The sequence below is a fragment of the Colletotrichum abscissum genome, assembly GCF_030869225.1.
Source record: "Colletotrichum abscissum strain IMI 504890 chromosome Unknown Scaffold_2.1, whole genome shotgun sequence".
NCBI classification, from domain to species: Eukaryota; Fungi; Ascomycota; class Sordariomycetes; order Glomerellales; family Glomerellaceae; genus Colletotrichum; species Colletotrichum abscissum.
Window position 1 is genome coordinate 299,635 of NW_026850098.1, and position 21,023 is coordinate 320,657.

General features: G+C 51.1%; 5 protein-coding genes across 5 annotated transcripts; 4 read left to right on the top strand and 1 right to left on the bottom strand.

The window, feature by feature from the left end:
• Positions 1-4,516: 4,516 nt before the first annotated feature.
• On the top strand, positions 4,517-6,418 carry CABS01_00795 (major facilitator superfamily transporter; the record flags this gene model as incomplete). Its single annotated transcript, XM_060534176.1, has 8 exons — positions 4,517-4,711; positions 4,773-4,802; positions 4,862-4,934; positions 4,995-5,037; positions 5,090-5,144; positions 5,208-5,750; positions 5,818-6,075; positions 6,140-6,418. 8 exons carry the CDS (start codon positions 4,517-4,519, stop codon positions 6,416-6,418), a joined length of 1,476 nt encoding a protein of 491 aa, XP_060401254.1.
• Positions 6,419-7,232: 814 nt separating this feature from the next.
• CABS01_00796 (C6 zinc finger protein) lies at positions 7,233-8,937 on the top strand (the record flags this gene model as incomplete). The annotated part of the gene is made up of 2 exons (XM_060534177.1): positions 7,233-7,298; positions 7,435-8,937. 2 exons carry the CDS (start codon positions 7,233-7,235, stop codon positions 8,935-8,937), a joined length of 1,569 nt encoding a protein of 522 aa, XP_060401255.1.
• A 2,254-nt stretch (positions 8,938-11,191) lies between these two features.
• Positions 11,192-11,506, top strand: CABS01_00797 (NCS1 nucleoside transporter; the record flags this gene model as incomplete). Its single annotated transcript, XM_060534178.1, has 2 exons — positions 11,192-11,244; positions 11,305-11,506. The coding sequence occupies 2 exons, from the start codon at positions 11,192-11,194 to the stop codon at positions 11,504-11,506; spliced, it is 255 nt and encodes an 84-aa protein (XP_060401256.1).
• A 5,576-nt stretch (positions 11,507-17,082) lies between these two features.
• CABS01_00798 (CFEM domain-containing protein) lies at positions 17,083-17,740 on the top strand (the record flags this gene model as incomplete). The annotated part of the gene is made up of 2 exons (XM_060534179.1): positions 17,083-17,311; positions 17,382-17,740. The coding sequence occupies 2 exons, from the start codon at positions 17,083-17,085 to the stop codon at positions 17,738-17,740; spliced, it is 588 nt and encodes a 195-aa protein (XP_060401257.1).
• Positions 17,741-18,060: 320 nt separating this feature from the next.
• On the bottom strand, positions 18,061-20,405 carry CABS01_00799 (uncharacterized protein; the record flags this gene model as incomplete). Its single annotated transcript, XM_060534180.1, has 6 exons — positions 18,061-18,390; positions 18,444-18,716; positions 18,790-19,017; positions 19,077-19,632; positions 19,678-20,182; positions 20,270-20,405. 6 exons carry the CDS (start codon positions 20,403-20,405, stop codon positions 18,061-18,063), a joined length of 2,028 nt encoding a protein of 675 aa, XP_060401258.1.
• Between the last annotated feature and the right edge of the window lie 618 nt (positions 20,406-21,023).

The following is a 21,023-nucleotide window of genomic DNA, read 5'->3' on the forward strand; positions in this document are numbered from 1 at the left end:
CTGACAGCAAGATTGCTCAAAGTGATGCTCGCATGGAGACTCGCGCCCGTCATACTGATACCGGCCTCAGATTGACAACGGCGTTATTCTCTTCTGTGGGAACGCTCTCCATCCAAAATCATAGGCAGGCCAGAAGCCGTTTCTTCTATTCAGGAAGGTAAGGTAGATCTCCATTCTTCCTCGCATTCGCTAGAAGCGGAGCCAAAGGCTTTTGGTACAACAACATGTAAGCTCTAGGGTAAGAGATCTCATGATAAGCCTCTTGGACGGAAGAATTCGGAACAAGCCAAATTGGAGGCGTTCACAAGGTTCAAGCCCCTTGCTAGCAGACTCTTGGCCGATGCCAATTGACTTGGCGGGCTTGCAGAACCAAAAGAACATTTGTGCGATCAAGACCTCTCAGCCTAACTCAGGTAGCGCGGAAGCGATTGACAATACATTAGCAGTTGCGTGAAGTTGATTAAGAATTCTGGCTATCAAACATCGAGATTTCGATACCAACAAGAGATCTATCGTGAAAAACCGAACGTAAAGGTGCAGCCAATCAAGTCCAGCAACCTGAGGAGGCTGCAAACTGCCTATCCGGACATACACTTCTGTCGAAATTTGAGACAGGACAAGAAACAACCCAGTCCCTTTCCATATTTTCAGCACACAACTATTATATAATTAGCTTGTCTCCAAGGCTTCGCTATTCGTTCTGGCATCAGATATCTTGGATGAATGTTTAGCGATGCTACGTTCTTCGCAAGCCGGTCCAGCAGCCCTTGCTGTTTCTGAATAGTACAAATTATCTCGGCTCGAGGGCATGTGAGACTGCAGCGTAACAAATCTGGACTTGCTTAACATTGTGGGATTTGCTAGTCTGTCCATACATCACGTTCAATGCCTAAACCATGCATATTGCGCAAATACTGTGTAGGACCAGCAGCGATGTGCTTGACAAGATCGTATCTCGACGCCCTTGGGTACCTTATCTTTCAACGGAGCACGCGATTGAGAGTGTGCATACCTGAGACAAAGTAAACGAAAGCAGAATGATCAGAAAACAGGCAAACGAATCCGTACATTCGACGCTCGAACTGTTCAGTCCAAATATCAGCACAAAATATCGCATCGAACACGCCCGCCCCCCGCTTGAACGATGGTACCCCGAGCGGTTTCCCTTCAGTCCACCGCAGAAGCCAGAATCCGTGTGACTTCCCCTTGGGGACATGAGAGAGGAGCTTCAAGAATTCAAATCAATGGTATTGGCTGACATACACCAGAAATCCATCGCATTATGGTGGCGCGCTGCAGCCGAGTCGTTTGTTGGACCGGTATTCCAGCCGCAGCCACCAACGGCGTTCACTCCGGCGTCACCAATTCTTAATTTCTTCCGACCCTTGTGGATAGAATCACCTTGGCGGCCCCATTTGGCGCCAACTACGGGGGGACAAAGAGGGGGAAGAGTGGGAATGGGGTAAAGTTGGAGAAGACGAGGGGGCGGAATCATGACAATTCATTCCCTGATCTCAAGCTTCTGATAGAGCTAAACAACCGGTTGCCCTTACAATTCGCCAGCAAGCCGTACGTTTTGCATACCAAAGATGCACATGTAGTCAAGGGATGAGCGGGGAAGTGGTGGTCTCTTGTTCTGGGGCTAAGAGTACCTCGCTCGGGAGGACGCCAATGATCCGGAGCATCCTACATGAAGTCATGTCTATGAGCATGCAGGCTTTGACCGCGTCTCTCCAATCAGTTGTGCCGCGGGTGGGAGATCTGGCGATATAATTGACCTCAACCTTTTCCGTCTGCTTCCCCCTCCACTTGGTAGAACATTTGGGCCCTCCGTTCTTGACTGACTTTGATCTGCTCTCGTGAGGCTTTGTTCTTCTAGTGGGCAACTACCTACATGTAATTACGGACAGCAGTGTGTTGATTGCACCCCTCTTGCCAAGACACCGAGAGCAAGCGTCTGCATGCCCAGCTACGCCTTCTGACGCTGGGCACTCTTGGCTACACATACCGTAGTAGGGTATAGCCTTTTTCACTTTTCAGCCAAGACAATCTTGTCGAGAGATGATCCATTTGATCGTTCTTGGATTGGGCCTGGGGTGCACCAGCACAACACCGGGGGAAGAATATGCCTCATAGGCCGTCACCGACAAATCAATCCTACGCCGCGCCGGTCAAGCACTAAATCGGGCCTGAGCTGGCAGCCCTGGGGAAATTCGCCTGGATATCCCGAATCGACGACCAGAATGAGTCGAACAAGTATCCCAGTCTATCTCGACTCCAACTGTTTAAGTAGCAGAGGGTCCGGTAAGGGTCACTATGGGGCTCGAGATCCGGGGAATCATCGCCGCGTCGCTTGTCAACTGTCAATCTCGTGTTGGGCAATTCCGGGGACGCGCCACCGGTACTGTCCCCTTGAAGCTCCAAATGAGACCTTCTTCCCCACGGCGTTCGTCCTGTCTCTAGCATTTCACTGCGAGGCCCCCACTCCGATGGAGCTGAGACCGCACAAATGCGACGAGGGCCTCCTTCATGCTTGACGCCAGAGCAGGTCTGCAAGGGTGGGCAGGTCAGACTACCTTTCGTGGATGGTCACCTGCGATCCTGCGTTTCTGCATTCGCACTGGACGTTGCTATGCTCGCAACTCGATCCTACATGGATGCCACCGATAGTTGGTCCATTGGGTGTCATTGAAGACAGCGGACATGAACATTAGCATTGCTCGACTGGTACCGCGGATATAGTCACTCCAACGTCTTGCAGACATAAGCTGGCCATCCTCCACCTGAACATCGCTGAATAGAGGCATACGGCCTCGAATATCCCATGTACTATGTGATACGAGCTTCTTAGCGAGCTCCTACGCCCGCTCTGATTGTGATAGTGGTTGTGTATCCAGCGCATCATAACGCACTAGACGCCCTAGAAGCGCTGCAGGGAAGGCTTCGTTCAAACTGGTTCGCCCCCGTCATCAAGGAAGCAACTAATTCAACCTTCTAGCCTGACTCCAAGTATTCTAGTGCGCGGCGCCAAAACGAAGCTTTCCCCTTCACGCAAGTGCCGAGCCAAATCGTAACCAGCCGACCTGCCTGCCCTCGCCAAGAATGAGGGCTTGAACTATGTCTGGCACGACCTATCATTGTTGGGAAAACAACGCAAACATAGATACAAGAACGTGCGTGAGCACACCACCGTAGATAAACACCTGGAGCCTGTCCGGGGCAAGTCAATGATTAGTGAATTACATTTCGTCTGCTCCGTCGACTAGGCTTGAAACAAGGTTGGCACTTGTTGGCCTTACTTGGCGCTGCGCCATCTCCCTGGCCCTGAGCGCATTTCACTCTCGGCAGCGCTTGTTGGCGGTGGTTTGGATTCTAGAACGCAGGGAACCATCGTTAGGTTGGCCCACCTTCTTCTACGACCAACCTTGAGCTGCGTCGTTCGACCCAGGAACCTGATCCCCTCTCCCAAAGAACTCACGCCACCATGCCCAACCTGCACTGAAGCAATCCAGCGAAGAGGAACGCGGGGAAAGCTGAGTTAGCGCGACACTGATTGCGCCCACTTTCCCCAGGTCAGAAACCGACCTCCCACTTCCCCGGACGGAGACACATGCACAGCCCACCCCGACTTGACCGGGTGCGGGCGTCCTTAAGTGAATGTGGCGGCCGAGGTGAGGCACTGGTATGGGAGTCTTGCCTATCACCCTCTTCTAAGTCGCATCACTATACGAGCAACACAATGTCGTCAACTCGGGACGAGTCATCAAGTCGCAGAGCCAAGAATTAGGCCCACCACGTTCATTCTCAAAAGCCATGCCTCCGGGGATTTTCATCCCTCGCTCGGCAGTCTATGTCACTACTTTGCAAACAAAATAACACGAGGCAACTGAGGAGAGGCACGCTACTACTTGCCAAGACACATGGACAGTCAAGGGTAGAAGGAAGGCAATGTCACATTCCCCAAGCTTGGTATTTCTTGGTAACTTTCTTCTGTAGCACAAAGTGATTCGTCGTGACTCCTGTCAACGCTTATAATAGCAGCTAGCTAGGAGCGTACACCACCAGCTCAAGTTGTGCGCGCTTCCAGGATCGCTGGCCACCCGCCTGGGCAAGTCTTCTCCTTCTTGGGAATGACTAGGGGGTGGTCGTTGGTGTTCGGAACATGTCGGGCGTGACTTGGCAGAAACAAAATCGGTGAGATTTCGTGATGAACATGTGTGGGTGTAAGCAACCCAAGACTCGCCGAGCCCATGCCCCTAGTCGATCGCGGGCACGACATGGGAGCACAACGTGGACGGAGGCTGGAGGTCATCCCACGAGGGTAAGGTCTGGGCATCCCCGCCTTGTACGAATACTTAAGAGCTCCAGACCCCGTGGGGAAATGGAAAATGAATCTCGCTAGACAGAGTGCAATCAGCTTAGCATTGCTAACATCAGTCTCAATATCTTCCTCCTCACTTCTTTTGTTGCTCGTCTGGACTTCCGAGAAGAAATTGCCAAAGCAAGAGCCGGAATCATGACCTCCAAAACCAATACCGCGGCTAATAATGAAGCCGACAGAGTCAAGGATATGGAGCCCCAAATCTTTGAGGACGAGAACCCAGAGAAGCCCATTCCAAGGAACACGGGCAAGATCGACTACTCTGGGGCTCAGGAGAAGACTGATCCCAAGGAAATCGCTCTTGTGAAGAAGTTAGACAGATGGATCATGGTATTTGAAACTCCAGATACCTTCTCTAAGTGACTATGGACTAACTAATGCTTTTCTTTAGCCGATGCTATGGTCCATGTACTGGCTGAATGTGAGTCCACATTTTGGAGCCTCTACGTCGTCAACACACACTAACGACTCTTGCAACAGTACCTTGACCGCAATGCCATTGCTTTGGCTCGTCTCAACGATCTCGAGAAAGACCTCAATTTAACTGGTTCTCGTACGTCTGACAATATTCGTTGGTGGTGTTAAGAATATCGCTAATGCCTCTATCTGACAGAGTACCAGACCTGTGTTTCGATTCTCTTCGTCGGTTACATTCTGTAAGATGCTCGTCGATGTTCACTTGTTTCATAACTAACACCATCCTACTAGAGGACAGATCCCTTCAAATATGTTCCTTACTCGAACCCGGCCTAGCCGCTATATGGTACTTCTTCACAGCCCCCGACTCTGAACGCAGGGAGATACTAAATCTGTTGCCTGTCTCCAGGGAATCATGATGATGCTCTGGGCTGTTGTTAGCGCTCTCACTGCAGTTTCCAAGGACTTCACCGGACTTCTCCTCACCCGGTTCTTTCTCGGAGTTACCGAAGCTCCATACTATCCCGGTGCTGTCTACTTGCTGAGTATCTTCTACACCCGAAAAGAGGTTGCCACTCGCATTGCTATCCTCTACACCGGAAATATTCTCGCCACTGCCTTCGCCGGCCTGATTGCTGCCGGGATTTTCCACGGCATGGATGACCTCGCGGGCATTGCAGGCTGGAAGTGGCTGTTCATCCTCCAAGGTGCTGTTACGTTCGTCATTGCAGTCATCGGCTTCTTTCTACTTCCCGACTTCCCACAGACCACCAAGTGGTTGACACAGGAAGAACGTGACCTCGCCTACAACCGTATGGAACTCGACACCGTTGCCAATAAGGGCGAGACCAGCACCTGGAACGGTCTGCGTCAAGCTGCCAAAGACCCCATGGTCTGGATCTTCTGTGCGATGGCCCACATGCATCTGGCTGCCAATGGTTTCAAGAACTTTGTAAGACTTTTATGACTCCTGATCGACATGTGAGAGAGGAGACGACTAACAATAAGTTCTTGAACAGTTTCCAAGCGTTGTCAAGACACTCGGCTTCAACACAACCATCACCCTCGTGCTCACCTGTCCCCCCTACCTCATTGCTGGTGCGGTTACCATTGCTGTGTCTTGGTCATCAGGCAAGTTCAATGAGCGCACATGGCATATCACCGCGTCCAAAGCCGTCGCCGTTGTCGGTTTTATTTCAGCCGCTGCCACAATGAACTTGGCTGGTCGATACGTCTCCATGGTGATCTTCACCATCGGTACATACGGAGTCAACTCGGTGCGATTATTCTCTCTCCAAAATCGTTGCAAAACTTTGCCATTGTAGCTGACTCCGGAAACAGTTGATCCTAGGTTGGTGCGGCAGTGTCTGTGGTCAAACAAAAGAGAAAAAGGCAGTGGCCATCTCCATGGTGACCATGATCATGAACGTCAGCTTCATTTGGACCCCATATCTTTGGCCCAGCAGCGACGAGCCTCGTTATGTCATCGCCATGTCAAGCAGCGCCGCGTTCAGCATTGCTACTGCTTTGCTGGCTTGGCTTGGAAAGATCATCTTGAAGAAGCGCAATGAGAAGCTCAGGGCTTCCCCTGACGAGACCGCCGTCTTTTATGTCTACTGAATGGAAACTTTGATACGAATTTCTTGCGGGGGACTGCTTTTTGCACACTCATACACACTCATTCAGAAGTATCACTACGGCTACGTCTGTGTTTGGAGCTGATCATATAAACATGCTGTAGTACCGTACTCGAGTAATGATATTCGTGTTTTTCCTCTGACCTTGCATTAATCGAATTTCAGCTTGATCTTGTCATCGCCCCTTCCCCCTGGTATCGAATTCGTGCTATTGGAGTTCACTTGATGAGGATTGGTGTGGTCGTTGATTGTGCTTTCATGGGTACCGGCTCTAGTATGGGCAAGATGGCCCACAGCTTTCTACCTGCTATCTCAATAAAGCTGCTAGAGCTCGATATTCTTTCTGTGGAAAATGCGTTTAGCTGCAAATCCTCACTCCTCGTTGGGAGATGATACTAAGGTGATGTTGTAAGCTGACGCGACATGGCTCCAGTCAATTCGCTTCCGCGTCTCTAATAGGGCAGCTGAGTCAAGGGTCAGATTTTGGTGCCGTTGAAGGAACATCTGAAGGCCGAATTATGCTGCATACGCTGGGATCGACGGATGTGGGTGGACAAGCGAGGCGGTTGGGGTCGCGATCAGTTGCTTAGCCTATTTTGACAGGAGGTATCTCTATTGTAGCGGCAACCTTTAAATGTCAGCCCTACCGCTCCTCTTTCACGTCGCTTTAAAGTCTCCATTGAATGTCCCAGAGCCGGGGAGTGCGAAGCCCTCGGTAACGCCAGCATCGACTCCACGGTTTTACCAGAAAAGCATAAGCTCGACCTTCCATGGCAGATAGAGCTCTTCAAAAGCCAATGGCCCCGGTGGCCCCGGTTTCGGCGCCCCAGATCCTCAGCTTTGCCCTCAGGGACCGGCCGAAGGTAAACCGCCGGAGACAAGCTCCGAAGTCTCGGGCAGGCTGTATCACATGCAAGTGAGTTACGAGCAACATGAAGACACAACAACTGCATCTGAGATATGCGTTCCGATCAATTCTCACCGATGCTTGTGATGCAGCGAGCTAACACAATCATTAGAAAACGACGCATCCGTTGCGATGAGGGGAAGCCATCCTGTCTAAATTGCGGCAAATCAAAGCGAACTTGCGAAGGATACGCACCAAAGTCCACGGGAAATGAACGTAGATTGCAGGAATACCGCCCACTGCTCATTCGACCCAACTACGAGATGTACATGTTCACTGCACAACTCGAGAAAGATCAATTCGAGTATTGGATGACATTCAGCAAGCAGTTTACTCTGTTTCCGTCGGATCTCATCACACAGCTCATACCACAAATTGCCCGTGAAGAGCCGGCCATCAGGCACGCAGCGTTTGCCATTGGCGCAGTCACTTTGGGCAGCGATAGTCGCCTACAACGCACCAGTGGCGCGGGTCCATTCATTAAGGATGCTTTGCAACATTATGGAAGAGCCATTCACATCATTCGATCCAGCGCATCATCAAAGAGAAGTATCCCTCGTGCTCTCCTCTCCTGTATTCTCTTCGTCGCCTTCGAAGCCATACAGGGCAACCATCTAGCTGCGCTCACCCATATAAATCATGGATGCAGTATGCTAGATCAAGTGATGAAACAGGGCGTGAGTGGAGAATGCCCTCCAAAGCTGATTGATGAGGTTATCTCAGGATTCCAGCGCTTCACCTTGTCATCATGGACCATGAATGGATATCACCCCACTGAGACTGAGACCTGGGTGCCTTGGTGCTGCCGCGGAAGAAGAAGTCGCTATGCAGTCGACGAGCTGCCAAAGAGCTTTGCAACGCTTTCAGAGGCTCATCGGTGGTGGGAGGCCATCCAACACTTCATTATATATCAAACAAAGATGCGTTCAGCATTGCATTTTGAAGACCTCGGGACTCCTTCAAACCTGACAAAGATCCCGAAACATCAGGTGAAGAGATACATGGGCATCCTCGACCGGTGGCACGTCCGATTCGAGGCGTTATCAATCACAAGGTCTCCGACAGAGGCAGTGCACAATGATCGAGCAAGCCTACAAAAGTTGAGCCTTCAGCTTTTATACAAGTCACTCGTCATTTCTGTGAAGAGCTCTCAATACACAAACACAGAAGTCCTAGTCGAGTCGACAGAGGAATTTAGTGAGATACTCGCTATGAGTAGGATCGTTCTCGAGGGACAATCAAATATGGACCCATCCAGGGAGGTTTTTACTATGGAAACCAGCCCGAGCTGGGCCATTCTTTCTGCGAGTATCTATTGTGTCGATGCAGAAGTTAGAAAAGAGGCTCACCGCCTGCTCGGGGACTTTCCCCGCCGGGATGGCATTTGGGATACCAAATTGTTCGCCGCCATTTCAAAGACCAGCCAAGACCTCCGCGCAGAAAACGACTGGAGAGTCGACGATCATGCTGGTGCAGTTCTGGTCAATAAAGAGGTTGTTCTATACGAGGATGAGGTGTTTAGGAGGAAGTATGAGCTAGCAGACGGCCAGTGGCGGATTGTGGAAGAGCAAAGGATACCGGTCGGTTTGGAGTGATTAAATGGTTGTGGGCTATTGCTAGACACTCAACTCTAAATACGAATAACTTGAAGGCAGTCGATATTTCTCAAAGGAGTCGTGACTGAAATACCTAAGAGCTCTGCGTTGCTAACCAGAAGAGAATATACTTACTGAGCATTTTGATAGAACATGTCAAAGACATATATGGAAACTAGTAATGAGCAATTTGACAGAGGCTCCGGGGCTGCGATGTCTTCCTCCACTGAAGCAGGTCCATGTTTTGTACTGTACCTTAGCTTATGAAAAGGCCAAGCTTTCAAGTTGGCAACTCCAGAAGCTGTGGTCACGCACACCCTAGAAGTCGTGACGACGACTCTATTTCCTCTCACCGAATTTGATTCTCGCGCAAGCGTCGAATTCCCAGAGGAGCAAAGTTCGCGCGCACCTCCTGCTTCTGATATCTGACGATCACATCGCTCGATCACTTCAGTTCATCGGGATACCTAGACGATATCCCATATAGTCCAGTGGTTAGGATACTCCGCTTTCAGTCTCGTGAAAGCGTTCCGGAGAGACCCGAGTTCGAACCTCGGTGTGGGAACATGCCTTTGATGATGAGGAGCATTTTTGCACTTTTGAAGCCGTGGTCTACCAGCCAACTACAAACAAACCGTCGATGCACTTCACTCAACCCCTACGATCATCTCGACACATCATATAGCACAAAGTAGATGTTTCGACGCCTCTTGAGCGGAGACGTTGCTGAGATGCCTCAGGGGCATCAATGGGCTGAACCCACGACGACTGGATGACTCCCAGGAGACTCTCAGCACTAAAACGTAGGAATCAACCTGACCATTATGATTTCTTAAATATATGGTAGATGTGTCACTTGATCGATACATAATAACACTCGGTCGACTCGTAGGTAAAGACAGAGGGCGGCTGTGAAGCCTGATGCGTAGGTCAGAGAGCTTGAGAGTCACGACTATCGGACAGTTGAATATTAGTATTGATCAGCCTTAAGGTCTTGTTCTGCGAGGTCAGATTATTGCTTATATGGATTGACGACGCTGAACTATCAAAGCGTGCCATTCCTCTTTATCAAATAAAACGACACAACGTTGTCAGAATGCTTTGAGTCGCGCTCAAACTCCCTGTGTGTCCGAAGCCAAAGTTATCGCGCAATGTATTGACATTGTAATATAGGTAGTAGAACGGCATCGGTATCTAAAAATCAACAAGTCGGCAGGATGCTAGAGACTAGCCTATCTCTACTCAATATCTGCGATCCAGCCTTCTTATCTGGCCTATTCAAAGATGGTCAAATCTTTGGAGATTTGAAGCTGGAGACTGACCCGTTTCAAGGAAAACGATCTTGCGGAATTCATCTTCCGCGCGGTAAGGTGTGGGGGTTATCTTCTCATCCCCGGCCCGTACACGACCCAGTGTTTACGCAACCGGTGTCATGTCTTTACTTGACAGGACACCTAACTTCAATCTGCTACCAAATGATTGCAATGATAAGATAATAGCATTGTTTTATCTTGGGAATGGAGCATCCTGGGGGAAGGGTTAATAGATTGGCGCACGCCGATGTACTAATCCGTGTTATCATCCGAAGATGATTTACGTGCCCCTCGCTGTGTAGGATAGAACTCGATATGCTACGCCCAATGATGCAAAAAGTATAGAGAGACCTTCAACTGTACTAGACATTTTAAAGAAGCGTTCGCTCCTTGCCTCTGAGACTGAGTCGCGGGAAGATCCAGCAATATCCTCCTAGCAGCTGTGCCATCCAGCCAACTGAGATTCTCACCTGCCTCACACGCGTAGAAACGATGACCATAAGACACGAAAAGACACATTCAGTCGACCTTTAGAATAGGCTCGACGAGAACGTCGACAATGTCTATCTCGAAGCAGGCTCTCAGAGCCTCCCATCGAAGAACTGGCTTACCAGGTTACGGAACGCCTTGTTGCGCTCTGCTGAGACTCGAGGCGTGGCACCTATTCCGATTGAAGAGAGAAGCGACAGGGATACTTTTAAATCATTCACGTTGTGGCTCACTGCAAACTGCACTACCCTCCCGTATGTTTCGAAATTTCTTGCTGAATTATCGCACCTCCGCGCGTAAGACTTGCTATAGTTCGCCAAGCTGATGAATACCATAAGTATGACCACTGGCATATCCGGAACCCTAAGCTTGGACTAGATCCTACTGTTGCTTCAGTAGTCATCGTGCTAAGCACCCTCTTATTCATCCTTCCCGTTGCCTGGATGGGAATGATGGGGCCGAAGACTGGCATGAGTCAAATGGTTCAGACTAGATACTACTTCTGGTATTACTCAATCTCACGCTTGATGAAGGTTTCTTTCATTGTAGCTAACTCGGAAACCAGCTACTACCTTTCCATCGGCATTGCGCTGCTACAAATCGCCACCTTGATCGGTTACACCATCATGACATCTATTGTCAGTGGGTCGACTTTCACGGCTGGTTCTGAAGGCGACCTCAGCTTGATTGTGGGTATCACAATCAGTGTTGTTGGCGCACTGCCCGTATCCTTCTTGGGCCACAAGTATCTGCATTACATTGATTGATACTTGTGGGCTCCATCTTTTGTTGCTCTCGTCATTGTTGCCGGCGTCAGTGGCAAGGCGCTTGCTGGTACAGGTGCCGAGACTGTTGCGAGTTCACCAAGGACTGTCTTGACGTTTGCCGCTGCGTGTGCAAGTCTGTGTACTAGTTGGGCTCCGTTGGTATCGGACTTCGCCGTCTACATCGACTCATTCACGCCAAGGTAGGTCTTGACTTGCGCATCACCGAGACTGGATTAGGCTTACGCCATCTACAACAGAATCAAGATCTTCTTATGCGTGTACGTAGGGCACAGTGTCCCTTCAATTCTGCTACTCATTCTAGGTGCCGCTGCAGGTGCCGCTGTGCCAGCAAACGAGACTTGGGCTCAGGCCTACGGTCTCTACTCCGTTGGTGGTATCATCAATGCCATAACACTCCTCTGGGAGGATTCGGAAAGTTCGTCTCGGTCCTGTTGGCGTTCCTGTGCTTGGTCTCACAGCCTGCACACTATATTCGCTCTCTATCAGCTTTCAGTCTCTCCATCCGATTCTCAGTCGCCTTCCCCGGTATCTATGTTCGCTTGTCATTGTGGCAATCATTGTGCCCATCTCAATTGTTGCCAGCTCCAACATATACAACTCTCTATCGAACTTCCTGAGCGTCGTTGGCTACTGGACGACTTCGTACACTAGTATCGCGCTTACTGAGCACTTTCGCTTTCGTCGGGGCCGGTATTCTGCGTACAACATCTCTGACTGGGATAATCCAAAGGCACTCCCGCTTGGATTCGCGGCCTTGGCATCGCTCTGTTGTTCTTTCGGACTGATCGTCCCTTCTATGGATACTGCGAGGTACCCATTGCAGTACGGACCGGCGATATCGGTATGCAATTGGGAATTGCTCTCGGTTCACTGATGTATATAGTGCTGAGAGGTGCCGAATCACAATGGAAAGGTCGAGGTAGATCATCTTAGTAGAAGATTTGTTTACTTGCCATCTCCCTCACCATAGTCTCCGAACTTTTGAAGCAGTTTGATTTCCTAATTAAAAAAAAGATGTAGCTTCACTGTCCCTAGCTCAAAACTGGAGACCGCTGTTCAGAGGTAGTGAGTGGTATCGTCATTGTCACCGAAGGTTGTCTCGGGGTCCCCTCAATGGACTTCCGTCATGCCTGCCGCATGGCTTTACCGTAGTAATTTGAATGAAGTAGCCTCCACGTAGTGGTCGGCAAATCCTCGAAGTGTCGCGTCGCTTGATGGCTGACCTCATCAACCCAGCGAATGTCGTGCTCACATCAGGTGCTCAAAGACTCCTCAATTGCATTTAAGAGCCGTGCCTACCCAGTTTTCCTTTTGCAATTAGACAACTTTATAGACTTGTCAATCTTCACATTGATAGTCGGTTGGGTTCCTCTAGCCCTCCCACGACAGCTGAACTAGACGCAAAGCGATGCGTTGATGTTCCTAACCAATTTCCGGCGTGCGACTTCGGCGGATTTGGCGGCCTTTGCAGTTGCCGACAAGACTACGAGCATATCTACGCATGACTTCAAGAATAAGCAATAATCTATCAGGCGCTCTCGAAACATATGTATTACAAACGGCCCGAACGAAAAGTCCAAAGCAATCGAAAAGAACTGCCACGTCAAGCGTCGGACAATGCCCGGCCTCTTGTGAAAGCAAAGAGTGCATCTGGGCCCAGAAATCCGCTGCGACTCTGCGGAGAAGTATGCCGACCATGTCCTGGGCCCCGGCCGATGGCCGCCGTTGAAATGGAAAAGCAATGGGATGCACGAGATCGGGGCACTGTCAATCTAAGCTGCTTTCAGGGGAAAAAGAAAAGGCACGAAAACAAGACCAAAAGACCTTAGCAATCAATGCGAGCCGGCATCAAGCCGCCCGAACGGCTGTCGCAAGACTAAGATTCCATTCGGGTCGCAGCCGACGTTACCCTCTCTCCTCCCATACGAAAAAACAAGGCACTAAGCGCCGACGTCGAGTCGCCTTGCCGGTCACAAGCAGCCTCGGGGGCTTCAGCTCGGAAATTCTTGGACATTGACGATCCCCTCTCAAGTCTCATTGTTAGACGGGTCATTGGAAACACACCAATTCGCCTGGTGCGACGCTTGCTAGTTAGGGGGGGGGGGGGGGGGGGGTAAAGACGCGGCAACCAACAACGGCGCGGAAAAGCCAAACGCGACGGGGAAGTTCACCATTCGCCACAGCAGACTCTAGGCTATTCTTTGCCGAAATTTGCATCATCACAAGGCTTACGCGACTGGCTGTGAACCACGTTGCCTTTCAATTTCCATAGAGTCGACTCGTGGGAAATCTCAGCAAGAATTGAGGAGAGACGTTCTTCATCAATATCAGCGAGAGAATATCAGTGGCTCGGAGTCTCATCCCCACAGAACTAGGCAGGCCAGGGAGCGACCATCTGTTCACAGACCGTTCTGCCGTCAGTGCCGCGAGGCGAGATGAGGTAGGCAGATCTCTCTCAGATGGCTTCGCACGCACGCACGCCCAGGTACGACACGCGCCGTTCATAGAGCTACGGCCTCGGGCGTCCACTGTCGCGCGCGGAGCTTCGTGGCCAACGAGGTGAACACTGAATAAGCATCCTGGAGGCAGAGCGCCATGTGTGATGCAAGATGAAGTATGGCACAACCTTAAGCTCTTCCCAAGCTACCTGACGCCACGCCACGATGGGCTACTGTACAGCGAGTATGTGTCGGTGGCAATCAACGTCTCTTCACGAGAGGAAGAGACCAACTCGCGCTAGGAACTTGGCTCAGGTCTCGGTCAGAGGAAGACAGAAGGGGAGGAGGTCTAGGGGCGGGAGGGGAGGGAGGGGGAGCGGACAGCCGGCTTGTTCGGCCGATCTCTGGCGCACCTCGAGCCATATCCGCCAGCGAACCCCTGTACCGCCCCAGCAAAAGGACCGGACTGGGCTCTTTCCAACTCCAACCAGCTAAAGAACCGGCAAAGGCAGCATCGGGGCCCTCGTTGTAGTCGTCTGTTCCCGCTCGCTCTGGTTTAGAGTTAAATCAAAAGCGGTCAGCCGTTGATGAGACGAGGATCTCTCATCAAAGGTCAAACCGCGGTCAAATCCATCCACGGAAAGAAAGGAAATGATGGATTGGTTTTTCTATCAGTCTTGTCAGTGTCAACGTCAACGTCAATGTCAAGTGTCAGTGTCACGATGTATCTACCTACATGTGACAGAAGCAAATATGGCATGGAGCCTGATCCGTCGCCAACGTCAGCAATCTATGGAGTGTAAGGTACAAATGTGCCATAATCAGATGCTTTTTCATTCTTCTTCGTCTCCTTGCCGCACTTTTCGATATTTTCCTGCAGAAAGACGTAAAAAGGAAGCAGCTTCACCTCGGCAGGCTTGCATCTAAGCAGCACTGCAGCAGTCAGGGACAGGGGCACCCAGGCAGCGCCATTCCGACAAGGGAATGGCTTCGTGCGGGGGAAATTGGCATCTCCCCAGACAAGCTGCGATGTGGCCCTCCCCTTCCTGGGCCTCGTCCAAGCTAAAATTTGTCCTTGTCCACGTCGTCAAACGGACGCGAAGGGTGCAGAGCCTGGCTTGGTGTGGTGAGATTGACCCAATCAAGGCAGACATGACACACGGGTGTTACCTCGATGGGATACCAGAGAGAGGGGGATCACGGTGGTTGCTTGTGGCTGCCGTGGTGTTCCTGCATCTGCCCACCTTATCTTGCCTGTGTCTGGATTGTATGTCTGGTGCCACCATCTTTCTCTTAACCTTAGGGCGCCAGACCCGGATGGATTGGCAAACCTTTTTCAGCTCAAGTTACCGAAACGCGCGACCTTTGCGTATCCGCATTATGGACTTGGACGGGCAAAAGTGGCCATTCAAGCTAACAGAGTTCGCATAATCACCAAGTCGCCCAGATCCCTCTACGGAAGCAGAGGCAACACGATTGGGATGGCGTCTTCAATGGCCTTTACGAAGTGGTATCAAGGTGTTCTAGATGGTTCAATACGGGCAAAGACTGGAGCTATAGTTCCGAGTGCGCTTGTGCCACCCAACAAACAGTCCAATATCATCCCGCATGTGGCAATGTGGCCTTGGTCAAGGAAGTCCAAGAACCATCATCATCTTCTCAATTAACTTTGCAGAGTCTAGAAGCCCCCAAAACTTACTTCACGAGGAACCATGGCCAGAGGTTCATCTGACAGCTCCGGACTTCAGCTCGTCTGACTTCTGATTCTCTAGAGACGCTTGGCCAATGGCAACTTTTCGATTTCCCCATCAATAGCGTGACAAGCAGCCAAGAGATGCTCCCGCCATTGTCCCCAGTCACCCCGGATTTGGCCTGGAAAGTGGAAAGGAGGAGAGAAATTTGATCCCAGCTACGGAGAATTCTCCATTTCCGAGAGCAATTGACTCAATAATACATGTAACCACAAGTGTTGCACGTCCGCCAGATCCCATACACAATTTCACCAGTCATGGGATTCAACGCTTATTGAAGCGCAGCGCCATGTCAGCTAACTACTAAGATGAGTGGATTGGCTCCGAAATTACGCCCGACCGAACATACAAAAGTCCAGCTTCCCAACACTGCAAAGCCCATGTCCATCTGCATCATGCCACTCCCCTGATGGGGAATCGATCTCCTTCTTCACATGTCCAACGAGATGAGTACCGAGCACAACCTGCGGCCTTTACACACACAGAGACACCACTTTTTCTCCAATACGCGCCCTCGCGCCATAATGGCCAGGATTCGGAACTTAGCTAAGAGGCAATAGAGGTCAAAAAAGCCCACTTCCCCGGCCTCGCCTTGACCCAAGAAGATCCCCGTCCTAACGGAGGATACTGTCCAATCCGGTATTCCCACCCGTCCACACCCCCTGCTCCTCTGCAACCCTCGCCTTTGCTCTATACGATCACCGGCGCAGCCCTGAGGCCTGCAGACCACTCGAAGGTCGGGTACGCGCGGGGAACTTTCGACTACGAGGTAGGCCCTGTTCTCGCTCTCTTCTTTTTTCATCATACCGTTGCAACGCGCATGCACATGCCGACCCCATTCGGACCTAGCAACCACTTCTCACGACCAGGGTCTCTCAGCTATCCACTTTCCCCCAGATTCTTGACTTGCTTGCGCAGTAACTCTACTGACGGAGGTCCTCATCCATCCGGGTTTTCTGTGACTACTTCAGTTGCTTGCCAGTAGTAGTCACTGGACTCGCTACAACTGCTTGTACATGCTCTCCAGGATGGAAGCCCACTTCTAGTCGTTTGCCCCGTCCCAGCCCTGAGAACCTTGGTTATTAGGCTCGCCAACTAGGTCCATGCAATTCCTTCTCCGTTATGAACCTCGAAGTCATCCCAGTCCGAACATCCCGCCTATACCCATACAGCCGAAAGGCATCAGGGTGCAACCACACGTACCCTCTACTCCGGCTTCTATCTACATAAAGTCTGCTCTCCCTCAGCTTTTCTCAGGCTCTCTCTTCTCCTCTGCTTCATCCACACTCGCTTGTCTTTCATACCGACACCTGATACCCACTACCACCTTACACTCACAACCCACCAACAAGCAACAATTATCAAAATGAAGTACGCGTATGCTCTCGCTGCCCTGGCCGCTGTCGTCGCCGCCCAGGTTGACCCTACCATCATCCCCGAGTGCGCTCGTCAGTGCTTGCTGGACGCCACTTCCTCGGCCACCAGCTGCAAGGCGGGCGACTACGTCTGTTCCTGCGAGCCCGCCAACAAGTCTGCCATCCAGGCCGCCGCCACTGGCTGCGTCGTCGGAGCCTGCGGTGCCGACGTTGCTCTGAGTATGTCTACATCCATTCCTATGTACTACCAAAGTAGTATCATCAGAAGGCTAATCTCACTTCTCAACAGACCAGGTCCTTCCCGCCTCCGACAAGCTTTGCGCCGCCGCTTCGGCCGGCTCTGGCATGTCTGCCTCAGCTTCCGCCTCCTCCTCGGCCGCTGCCTCCTCGGCTGCCTCTGCTGCCTCTTCGGTCCCCCCCGCCAGCATGCCTTCCGTTGCCTCCACCACGGCCGTGACCGTCACTGCCTCTCCCTCCGCCAGCAGCGTTGTCGTCACCTCTACCCGCGCCAGCAACGGCACCGCCTCTGCCTCTGGCACCGCTTCCGGTACCGCTGCCGCTACCACCTCCGCCGTCCAGGCTGGCGCTGCTGGCCTTGCCCCCATCGGCGGTCTTGCCATGCTGGTTCTCGGTGCTCTTGCCATCTAAGCTACCAGACCACTGGAAACATGGCTCTTGGAAGTAGAGCTCGCCCGGTGCTATCTGTTATAATAGATGGGTGGACTCTTTGTACGTTCATGAGAAAAGCCGGAACGAAACGATTCATGGTTGATGGTGGATGATCGAAGTTTTCTGCACCACCATACGGAGGTTTATTGCCCGAAGTCATGTGTTTGACATCGGGCATGTAGTTCAAGTCAAAAGCAATACAAGTTTTTTAATACCATTACTGAGTCTCTCTTCATTATCTTGCAAAACAAAGTCCAATATCGCTCCCTCTAAATTACCCTAGCAGGCTTGGGGCCGCATCAGAGGAACCAAAACACAACTGTCCATGTTAAGGTTATCAGCATCAAGATCTTCTTAGCTAGACGTCCGACGACAGGTGACCACGAGCTATGCGGGGTGTTCATGAGAATGTTTGCCTGCTTGCTAACATCCGGGCACTTCCCATCGAGCAGATCCTGCATGCTAGACCTCTTTCCCACGGCCGCTTTCCCGTCCGGCATGCACTCTCCCGCTTCGTACCCGCGCCTGAATTCGAGCGCATTGGCAAACATCCGCGCCTTCTGATCAGTGGTGAAGCCGTTCTGCGGTATTTTGCCACGGCACGAGGAGTACTGTTCTCCAACCAAAAGCTATCCGTTAGTGCTCTTCTTTGAGTCCAATATGAGGGCGGCAGGACACTGACACTCATGTAGTTATTGATCTCAACCGCTGGACCACCAACGCATGTTACCTGCGAGCATTGATAAACCACGTCACGATTACCCGAGGTCTGGGTCGCGTTTGTCAATCCATCTTGAATGAGACATTCCTGGCCGATCTCATTAAACGTATGCCCGAGACCAAACCAGTGACCAACATCGTGAACAAGTGTTGTGGCGTCGCCTCCCTGAACATGCGCCTCTTCAATTACAATACCGTCTGCTTCATCGAGCTGCTGGTTTGGGAACGTGACGTACTATGCATGATGATAATCAAGAGTTAGTCATTGTTTTCTTTCATGATCAGCTAGTTAGTTGGAATGGCCTTACGCTGTTGAGTTCCTGGTCATTCTTTTCACTGCTTCGCAACCCATTGACAATCCAAACGGTCAATGTTAGCTTTCCAGGCGCGCGTGTGCGGCGTTGCCAGTCTAATAATTTAGCCTCCTGTCTGGTTACTCTTGACCAGTCCTCATTTGCCTTTGGCTCCCACCAATTGAGTGCCATAAAGCGGAAGTTGATCCTCACTGCTCCCAGAGCCTCGTTCAGGACATCGATCTACACACCTTCAGTCCCAATACTCTGACAATCTCTACAATAGACGAGTAAGAGCTTACCTGTCCTTTCACCCTCGACTCCAGCTCATTTGGTTTCTCGGCGGTCGAAGAGGCTCTCATATAATGAAAATATACCCCAACATCCATAGAGTCAACTGCTTTGCAATTGCTAAAGCCTCGGAGGTCCCGTGATACTACTGGTATCCAGTCGAATACGTTGTCAACGAAGGCCTTTCTCCTTGCCAATCTCTGAGAGTATAGATTTTGGCACTCGGAAATATTGGCTGGGATGGAGATTTTTCCCATGTCGACAGGAGCAGGGTCCTTTTTGGCAAAGTACTCGAAATACGCCGTCTCAAGGATCGCCAGCGCCCGGGCATTGTTATTATTTATCGACTTTGCTGGAACATTGACATTGAGCTCGGCTTGAAACTGCTCAATCGTTGATTTATCGGGAGGTGTGACAACTTGAGACTCTGGGACCGCCAGAATTGCTGTTTCGTTAACACCTTGGAAGCTGTCCGATGGTTGAGCGGCAAAGGAGGCCGTAGTAGCTAGCTGTGGCGATGAGACTGTATAAGTAGCTTGACCGGCACCAAGAGAGCCGGTTCGAGACCTTTTCAGTTTAGCAAGAATTACTAAGGTATCAAGAAGCACTTACACTTGAGTCGATGCAACATTGCCCGGGTCATCAACTGCCCGAGTGCCTGACGCTTGAGGGGCACCAGGTGCAGTGGTTCCTGATCCCTGGACCTGGACTAACGTAGAGCTACCGGGACCTCTGGGTACGCTGGATTGCGCCTGAGAACTGCGCTGTGCTGAATTTGAGTTTGGAATACTTGCTGATGCTTCGCCGCTTTGTACAATTACTCTAGATGAAGGAACTTCCCTCGAGTCTGTTATCCCTCTCGAAGGGACCGCTTGACCAGACACGCTGACTTGGACCGAAGACGCTGCTTCTTTGGGAGAATTGGGAGAGGCAGGCACAGCAGATGATGCAGGAGCAGCCTTAGATGTGACCTCTACGTTCGCGGAGGAGGGCTTGATGATTTGAATAGAAGGCTGCGCTGAACTTGGACGAGCTTCTGATACGGGTGGTCTTGCTACGGAAGAAGCCTCTTGCGGTGTGTTGGGCCTGGTGCTTGCGGGTGGAGGAGCGGCTGGTTCTATATGCTCTCGTGTCAGCAAAGTCTCGCACAACAAGACATAAAGCAGCGAGTCCGCCTTAAGGGCCTTTCACTATTTGTACTGACCTGGAGAGCTGACTGGCACCGGCGGCCTGGCGACAGAAGATGCTGGAGCATCAGAAGTTGACAAGTTGCTGAAGTTTTGCGCAGACACCCAGGATAACGGCCCAGATAGGAGACAGATGAAGGCAAGGAATCTCATGTTGAAGTCAACTCGAATTCACTCCAATGGTTATTTTCAATATTGAATCTGGGCAGAGACATCTCAAGATGGGAAGACCGTGCCGATCATTATTATACGCTTCATGTGGACCATCTCCAGAACTCGCTTGAGCTATCCAAAACCGTTTGAAGAGGGTCTCTTCAACCAGATGGCTGGAATACGCCACGCTCGCTGCTAGCAGAGTAAGGCTGGATGCATTCGGCATTTTGATTCACACATGCGGGGAAAGCTGGCAGCTTGGGTAGATGAACGAGCTGAACAGCTTCTGCCAAGCCTGTCTCTTTGAGCCACAGACGTTGGCGGTGCTTCAGCCGCAGTGCTTCGATCCATCTCCGACGTCGTCTGCTGTGATAGGCGGATTTGACAACCTCCCCATATGGAGACCAATGTCTTGAGATATGTAGACAAAAGCTCCCCGCAGCTCCTATTCCGCGAACCACCCGAGGCAAATGCTTCGACGGTGTTGAATTCACTCCACAGAGCTGCTGATCATTCCAGCAGAAGCAGCAAAGATGGCTACGGGCAAACATGTCGTAATTGTTGTTTCAGTGCTATATGTTGCCTCATTCCACGATGCCAACAAGCGGTATTCCGTAA